The sequence below is a fragment of the Sycon ciliatum genome, chromosome 6 (assembly GCF_964019385.1).
Source record: "Sycon ciliatum chromosome 6, ocSycCili1.1, whole genome shotgun sequence".
NCBI lineage: Eukaryota > Metazoa > Porifera > Calcarea > Leucosolenida > Sycettidae > Sycon > Sycon ciliatum.
The window spans coordinates 13,320,458-13,330,038 of NC_088648.1; the positions used below are offsets into that span (position 1 = coordinate 13,320,458).

The 9,581-nt window shown below is 47.1% G+C and overlaps 1 protein-coding gene across 2 annotated transcripts in view; it reads left to right on the forward strand.

The window, feature by feature from the left end:
- The first annotated feature begins 1,661 nt into the window (after positions 1–1,661).
- The window catches only part of LOC135819411 (uncharacterized), a 33,677-nt gene continuing 25,757 nt past the window's right edge, over positions 1,662–9,581 (forward strand). For both annotated transcript variants that reach the window (XM_065332619.1, XM_065332620.1), the window contains exons 1-3: positions 1,662–2,298; positions 3,079–3,262; positions 5,109–5,254. In XM_065332619.1, the coding sequence (XP_065188691.1) occupies positions 2,269–2,298; positions 3,079–3,262; positions 5,109–5,254 (360 nt within the window). In that variant the 5' untranslated portion in view covers positions 1,662–2,268. The remainder of the gene's footprint in view (positions 2,299–3,078; positions 3,263–5,108; positions 5,255–9,581) is intronic.

Below are 9,581 nucleotides of genomic sequence, written 5' to 3' on the forward strand. Positions count from 1 at the left end.
GAGTTGCGCTATGGACCTTAGACACAGATTTCGCGGATACTGAACTGACCGGCACAGCCTGCTCATGCAAACTGAACTGACCAGTGACCAGTACAATGCACAGTGAACTTCGAATTACACTTTGCTAACTTCGAATTATCAGCACAAATCCCACACATTTTCTATGTAAGTGGAATCTGTGGGACTTCGAATTAACCGGATATATCCAGTTTGAGGTTCGAATTAGGCCTTGACGGATTATGCTAATATTTTGATTGTAATGGACTGGACATGTTATCAAGGGAGTCGTAAACCTACGACTTCCTGGTGTATCTACTTGTACATGTACTTGTAGAACATGATTGTACAACTCTATGGAATTTGGTGCGAACAGGCGGATTATTCTAGTAGTAGTAGAATTATTTATTATTTTACTAGGGAACTCCCAACATGCGTTGCCTTTTTACTGGGAACCCTAGGAATGACTTGGTGCTTGTGACAAATGCAGAAAGGGGCTTAGCTTGACATCCAGGCTCGCACGCGCGGCCAGGCACAGCGCGCATTAGTTCTTCCGCCTGTTTCTACGCAATATGGCATGCGTTCTATTTCTTTCCTGGCGGCAGACAGATGGAATGCTCTTCCCACTGACTGCCGTCAGGCCCCGTCTCTTACTCTGTATGTAAACATGGTAAAAATTCACCTAGGGTTCCCAGTAAAAAGGCAACGCCTGTTGGGACTCCCCTAGTAAAATAATAAAATCTACTACTACTACTACTACTACTACAGGTGGAAGCATGTTCCATCTGTCTGCTGCCAAAAATGAAATAGCATTCAGGCCGTAACGAGACGTAGCTCTGGGTAGGTTCAGAGCGGCTGAAGCTTGACCGCGGGTAGCAGCATTTGTGCTTATTTCCATTATTTTATGCGATTCGTATGCAATTTGCCTCGAATTATGCGATTATTCGATTTTGGTAGGAATTATGCGAAATATTATGCTAGCATAATCCGTCAAGGCCTAGTTCGAATTATCAGAATTATTTATGTGGGACTCGTATTGATAGAAATCGGTCCTGGAAAAACTTCTAATTATAAGCAGTATGTTCGAATTAAGCCATATTCGAATTATCAGGATTCCACCTGTATAACTAAATACTATAATAATAATAATTATTATACAGCCAGAAAGTGCAACAACTAGGCACGAAACTGACAGAGTACTGACACATTCCACCTGTTGTTGGTTAGCGCTTCGGAGATGTGTTGGAGCTACAATGACTATGTAGGAGTCAGGTCGTCGAATGTGTCAGTACTCTGTCAAGTTCGTACTAGTAGTTGTTGCACTTTCTCACTGTATAATTATAGTACCTACATTTAGTTACAGTGGTGGACAGTTACTTCTTTAACACTCGTACCCATATGCTCCTTTCCCTTCTCTAAGTAGTTCTTCCTTGCATTTTCTCAGCTTTCTCTTTAATCGATGAGACTGTCCTATCAAGGTTCATGGGGGGCCTTTTTGTTTTCATCTTCTTTAGTTTTGGTGCAGTTTGGAGCTTTCTTCTTGTCCTGCTTGAAAATTGATAGTCTTTCTTTGCTGTGATACAGCTAGCTCCGGAGCCGGAGGCACATTTGGAACCCTAAATTCCTATAATGGGCAGCAGTCAACCCTCGTAGATCTACTCCCCTGCTTTGGTCACCCCTACACGTCGTTGTAGGCACCCTACAAAACTGTAGCCGTACACTATGGATCTTCTTGTTGATACCATGTCCGGATACAGAGGTCAAAGTGCAGAGTTCGACCGGCGATATGCGCTGAAAGCGCTAGGCGCATGTACGCATACAATGTAGCTAGAATTCCATTCGTGGCCCCGTGTCCCCTATTCCGTAGTCAGTGGTTGTTGGTACACCATTCGTAGATCTAGAACAGGCTACAGTCCAAAGGTGTGACTCGTAATGCAAGGCCTGCAGGATCGATTATGGGCTGGGGAGAGACCAAATCAGAACTATCAGGATCCTCTAAACGCCACTGCTCGAGCCGAGTGTGCCTCTTAGAATTGTGAGACTGATAACGCCACGTCGGCAGTTTTCACCTTGTTCTCGTCGATGTAGTCCTCATAGATCATAACCGAGTAAGTATCGAGGCTAGTTACAACCAAAGAGTATTGCTCTTACTTAGTCCTATCGGAAGAACGTTGCGGAGTAACCATAATCACAAGAGCTCGTCTTCTGCTGCGAAGTCTGCTCCCTGAGTCCGTATCATACCGTGGAGGTGCTGTTTGTGTTGGACTCATCATGGCAACTCAAGCCTCTCAAGTATTGCTGGTGAGTGCGAGTAGTAAAGAAGTAGGAATGACATCGCTAACCTCAGCTAGACTACCTAAACCTATTCCTTCTCTCCTCAGGCTCTGTACTAGAGCGATACAGGATGGGTGTCTGGTGACAGAGTGGTAACACTTTGTGCCCGCGAATTGTTTTTTGTTGTTGTTGCAAATCGATACACCTTCAACTCTCACAGCATTCCTTATTGAAGTGCTGTATTCAAAGAGAAAAAGGCACCGTGGTTGGAAAACGTTAGTTGCGGGTGCACTTCCAGCCTATGCCATGGATCTTCCAACCACAAGTAAAGTTCTTGTTTGTCAACTCATTGTAGATGCCATTTACGGGGATGACGAGGAGAGGTGCGTGGACACCATTGTAGAGCGTGTTGTTGGCTAAGGGCTCGTTCAGACACCGATAAAAAGTGACCGATTGGGAAAGCCTCCAAGGTGATTTGATCACGTGACGTTATTGGCACTTTCCGGCAGTAACAAAGTGCTCAGGCTGGGAAAAAGGGGAAATCCCTTCTCAGTGCCGCGGTGAGAGCTGCAAAACTTACGGTACCAGTAACCTTAGTTTATCGGTAGGGCGAATGTCCTTCACGGCTTATCGCCATTCACGGTTTGACGGGATTCACGGTAGTCTGAACGCGCCCTAACGCATTCCGTTTGTTGTTTGTTGATCTTTGGTTAAAATAAAAAATAAGCATTCTTGTCAATCGTCGCAGGGATAGTGAAGTGAGTGAAGTTTTTTTCTGCTATTCCCCAAACTCTCGTTTCTGTTCAGCTGACAAGCGCTCTCATGCTGACATGCTGGAGTGGATTGAGCATGGCATTTGGGAACGGAAGTGCCATTCCACAGATTGCATGCAGGACTATGCTTCCGTTCCATGAAGCTTGGTCGCAGGTCAATGACCAAGGCTGCACGCTCGCATTCAATGGCAGCGTAGCATTGGGAAAATATCAGAAACGTAAGATGCTAGTGCTAGTACAAAAACGCAATTCAAACTGAAATGAACTCCAGCTTGCAGGGGTGTCGGAAGTTATTGTAAGGACTGTGGCCATCCATCTGGAGCACCATTTACTCGTGGAGGGCAGTTTTGCTTAAGTTTTTCGAACTTCCGAGCCCAAGTCAGTGCTATTTATTGAGTCTTGGTGTACATGGAACAAAGAGAGGTACATGATGGCTGTGTGTGGTCCGACGCCCCCTTCTTGGCCAGCAGTGCTATGGTTGTGGGCATTGAAATCCGTCGGAATGATCGGGGCCGGCGCCCTTAGTGTGCGTACACGCACTGTAGTTCACACACACACACACACACACACACACACACACACACACACACACACACACACACACACACACACACGTACACTCTGCAAAAAGAGACCAGTAGTGTCCAGCATGAAATGGATCCGTCTGAATGTGTACCGTATGCGTACACACGGCTGCGAGGCAAGCGCCCCGTACCGTGGCCGATTGACTTCTTAGCGGAGTTCAATGTCTATAACAGTCCATGCATGAAGTCAACACATAGTTCATATTGCAACTTCCACCACACTACCAGACTGTACTGTACTGCGTATGTTTCCACTCTGTAATCAACTAGTAATCACACAGACTCCACTGCACTGCAAACACTTGAACAGGCTTGACTCTACTGCAAACACACACACACACACACACACACACACACACACACACACACACACACACACACACACACACACACACGCATGCACGCACGCACGCACACATGTACGCACACACGCACACACACACACACATGCACACACACACACACACACACACACACACACACACACACACACACACACATGCATACACACATACACACACGCACACGCGCACACCTCAGACCTCAGACATGCCCATCGCGGAAGCGATGATAGCGAACAGCTATGTTAGACATGGCAACTTGTGCTGGGATTACACCATTCAACAGCTTGCAAGGCTGATGAATTGACCGCCACTATTTTTAGCCTGGTATCCACCACACAGCTGTTTGAAGTGACTTTTTCTGGCCAGTGAATCCCTATTTTTCATTTTTCCATTTTTTCTACACACACACCACACCACATACTCCGGCATACACTGGCTGTTGGTAACCACCCAGGAGAATGAAAGAAAAGTCAGGAAGAGTCTGAGAAAGAGAAGAAAGACGTGTGTGACCATAATCGTCGGGAATCGAACCCGCAACCTATCGATTGGAAATCGCTGCACATACCACTGCACCATATGGGACACACACACATGCACACACACACACACACACACACACACACATGCATACACACATACACACGCACACGCGCACACATACACACACGCACACGCGCACACATACACACGCGCACGCACACGCACACAATGTGCATATACCAGTCGAAAGTGTTCCGCAGTTGTTCTCTAGAAAAGAATTGCTGGTTAAGGAAGTTGTGGGGAGTTGGTGAGAACTTCACAGTGTGTATGCAGCTCTCTATGACGACCTGATCTGATTGCCTCGTGGCAATGGCACTAACAGTTAATGGCTACCGTGATTTCACAAAATATCCGGTGTACTTTTCGTTTTCGGTACTTTCGTTGCATCTGTTTCATACTTAAAACTTCATTACACCGAACAAACACTAACACACATAATCCAATAGGGAACTGCTTCTCTGTGCCTAAAATTTCTGTTCACCTAACCTGGACATTTGCCCTCATACCGAAAGTTTTGAGCACCTAAAGTTTCTTAAACTGGAGTATTTCTGCTGCTGTACTGCTTCTGATTCTGTTGATGTGTACACGACATTCAGTGACGCTGAGCTGTGGTGGCAAACCGTTCAAGGGATTTCTAGTCCAGTGCCGCACTGTGGACGAAGACAATGATGCACTGGGGCGGTTCTCGAAGGAGTCAAACACTCAACTTGTCATGAAAAATTGCCATAATGGCAAGGACAATGTGAGTCTACACCGCTATTCCTCCGATATAAATGTTACAGTCATGAGTCTTTCTTCTTAACTAGGGTGAATGAATTGCATAAGCATACCCCCCCCCACGGTTGTTCCAGCACAGCCACTTATAAATATGGCGTCGTTCGGTGCGATTTATGTAACATTGTACGAATCGTGCAAATACGGGATGAGTTTGCGTTTTTGGAAGAAACTCATGTCGCTCCTCGCGTGGTTTCACGATTTGGGAAGCGAATCCAAGAGAAATGTTTTGAAAGCGCTCGAGCGAGATACTCGACTTTTAGGTAATTTGAGAGAGAAGAAGGGTGGAAAGACGTCCTGGCCTGCCCAGTTAGCTGTCTTTCCGCTTCAAACATGCTCAAAACTACCCCTGGTAGTCCAGAGATCGACCGCCCCTGTGATTATCGGCCTCTGCTTGGCGTGCGCGCGTGTACAATATTCAAATTGGACATTTCGTACTCGTTCAACGCACAATAGGAGAGATATCACAATTTCCAGCTCACTTGGCCGGCTGCTGTCTTCTTCTACAATATCCCACATGCCAACTAAGCAATTTACAGCAGGAAGCAGCCTTCTAGACTCAACAGCAACTAAAGGGCCACGCCATTTGTCTTCCGAATCAAGAGAAAACAGGTTCCTGACCCGCCTCGCGAACTTAGAAGTTCATGCGCGAACAACAACGATACTAAGGGAAGACAACCAGAGGATAGTCCTCTACCTGGGAAAATTGCCATCTAGCCTGGGAAAAATCCTGGAAAGGCTTCTCGGGGCCGAGTTTGACAGCGACGACACAAGGAGTACTTCAGAGTGAAGCGAAAGTTGCACGACGCAGAACAAATGTTTCTTGAAGGAAAGGCAGGCATGTGAGGTACGAGCGGAAAGCTTGAAACAAGACGCACGTGATCAGCGTGTTCCCAAGGCTGTCCGGGCTAACCAGTCACCAAAATCCACGGGAAACCATGGCCTACTTGGGTTCTGGCGATTTGAAAATTCAAATTTTCTTGCCATTGAAGCCCGATCGAGACTTTCGGCGGCCATATTGTAAAGTGGCGTGAAATCGCACAAAAAAACAGCCATGCCCCCCTTTCTTAGTTTAGTGCACATGATCCTACCGTATGATGATGTGGGGTAACGGTAAAGTGGGACAGAAGACTAGGACTAACAGACAAAAGGGGTAGGACATGCAAAAGCAAGGTGCAGGTGAGGAGAGGAAGGGGTGGGTTGAGGGGGAGGGGGAGGGGAGAGAGTGTGTGTGTGTGTGTGCGCGTGTGAGTGTCTGCGTGCATGTGTGTGTGTGTGTGTGTGTGTGTGTGTGTGTGTGTGTGTGTGTGTATGTGTGTAACTGTGCTTGAAGGGGACGGTTGCACTTTTTGTAGCTCCGTTTTATCTGAGTTTTCAGTCGTTCCTCTTACTAGTCTTAGGCCACGGGGTGGCTCTGGGTCCACCAGAGTCGCCCCTGGCGTGTTTCTGAATTTGCTGGGGCGAGGGTTCCGCGACGCGGTCGCCAGGGCAGTGTCTTTTCTGTCACGACCGTTGTCGTCCTCGTCTCTCCATTCGCGGTGGTGTAGCTGACCCCCGAATGGTTTCAAACTGCGAAGCTCGGAGTACAGTGGTGGCAGAGGCATGAGCTGTGAGTGGAGACGGTTGCTGGAGATGGATGGTGATGCAGGGAGAAGAGTTACGCTGCCTGACGACGAGTGGGAAATTGTTCGATCCTGCAATTTCAGTTCGAGCGCGGTGGACTTCTAGACGATGTGTCCTCATGGCTGTTTTTCAACGCTTGGCCTATCGCTGATATCCCTGCGTGGAATGTTCTTCCAGTGGAGTCCAGGTGGGACTTCGGGTGCTCACACTCCATCACCTGGTTGATTATTTCGGAACTGCAATAATACAGGTTCAAATAATTATTGTTTCCTTTTTGTGCGTATCTCTTGTCATCTCTCTTTTCTATACGTCGCACACCAGAGGTACTACTATCGCTGTCTTTCTCCTGCTATCTCTCTCTGCTTGCTGTTTTTGTTTTTGTTGCCACTGCCCCTCATCATACCCATGCTTGGGTGGAGGGCGGCGTGACCCGTTAGGGTAGCTGTCAATACAGTACAGTACAGTACAGTGTGTGTGTGCGTGTGTGTGTGTGTCCCGTATGGTGCAGTGGCACGGGCGGATCCAGAGGGGGGGGGGGGGGGTTGGGGTGTTCGAACGAACACCCTTGATTTTTTCCGACCATAGTTCGGGTGTGCCCCCCATGCTATGGCCCAGTTGGCCCAGGCCAGAGCGGTCCGCTAGCTATGCAGCTTGGTAGATCTAGTATTAGTAGTAGTTGTAGTAGTAGAATTTATTATTTTACTAGGGAACTCCCAACAGGCGTTGCCTTTTTACTGGGAACCCTAGGAATGACTTGGTGCTTGTGACAAATGCAGAAAGGGGCTTAGCTTGACGACATCCAGGTGGAACCATGTTCCATCTATCTGCTGCAAAAACGAAATAGCATTCAGGCCGTAACGAGATGTAGCTCTGGGTAGGTTCAGAGCGGCTGAAGCTTGACCGCGGGTAGCAGCATTTGTGCGGCATGATGCAGAGCGGGGGGTAAATATCGTGCTTAAAAGAGTACTGCTGCCACGAGATAGACACCTAAAAACAAACACAAACAGCTTCAAGTTTACACGGCGAGAGTTATATTTGGTGAGAATGAAATCGATAGAAGTATACTGATCATGGCCAAACACTCGCCTTAGGCACCTATTGCTGGTTGACTCATGTTGTACATAATTGTTGTCTTCTACTAGTACTTAGATAACACAAAGTAGAGACGTAGATCTGCACTGAATGTACAGCTAGCTACGCGTTCGCTTCGGAGAAAGAGGTGCGCAAGCATTTGTTGAGCTGCTGCGGAAACTTCGAAAGTAAGTTTCAAATACTGGCCGGGCGGTGCTGTAATTGTCGTCGCGGCTCGTGCTTTTTGAGCTGTTTTAAAGTTCATCGAAGCGTCTAAAAGAGGCATGCTCAAGACCAGCTGCCATTGAATTTTGGTGACACTCCAAAGAAAAGTATAGCCACTAGTGTCGAAGGTAAAACAAAGAGCGAGACTTTGAAAATCACCTTCAAGTTCAACGTCCCATCATCCAATTATCAAAATTTCTCCGAACTGGGGACAATTAAGACTGAGACACGAAATATGCAGGAAGCCTGCCTCATGGAACCTACTTTACAGTGGAGTCAACATCGGCCAGATCGGAGTACAATATTACGGACAATTATTGCAGACGAGCTGCTGGAGAAAGTACCAATCAGCTATTCTGCGGCAAAGAAATTGAAAATTTCTTCCTTGTGCTGCGTGTCTTCAATAATGTTTTAGCTTCAGAGTGTTGAAAATAGGGGTACTGAATTTTCATTTGTTTAGCAGCTGGCATGTTCAAGTACAGGATGCAATACATGTGGGCTGTCCCGATAACGCGAACATGTGATCTAGTTATACTCAATCTGCGGACAGCATGCTGTTTCGTTCTTTGTGAACTCCTCAGCGCAGCACAGAGAAAATGAGGCCGAACCTGATAGCAATGAAAATAACTTGAACTACATGCTTTGTATGTCATCATTTCGTCATTGTGGGTAGGGTGGCAAAAAATTGAACCCCCCCTTGGAAAAATCCTGGATCCGCCCCTGAGTGGTATGTGCAGCGATTTCCGATCGAGAGGTTGCGGGTTCAATTCCAGACGATTATGGTCCCACACGTCTTTCTTCTCTTTCTCAGACTCCTCCTGACTTCCCTTTCATTCTCCTGGTTGGTCACCAACAGCCAGTACATGCCAGAGTATATGGTGTGATGCGTGCGCGGGGAAAAAATGAAAAAGACCAAAAAGTAGGGATTCACTGGCCAGAAAAGCCACTTCGTAACTGTGTGGTGTAGGCCAGGCTGAATAGTGGCGGTCAATTCTTCAGCCTTGCAATCTGTTGAATGGTGCAATCCCAGCACAAGCTGCTATGGCTTCTGCTGTGGCATCTATATCAGAGGCGATGGGCGTCAAATAGTCAAAATGGTGTGCGCGCCAGTTGTGTGGATTAGACAGTTATCTGGCGCTTGTCTTGATCTGTTTCATTCAGAATCAGATCCGCTAACAGACACTTTCTTCTGGTCCGCTATCGTAGCTATAAGAGAAAATCTGTGGGTGCACATCCAGTGCATTTTTAGATTTGCGTGCTTCACTTGCGACGGGTATATGGTACATCGTGTGTGTGTGTGTGTGTGTGCGTGCGTGCATGCGTGTGTGTATGTATGTGTGTGTGTGTGTGTGTGTGTGTGTGTGTGTGTGTGTGTG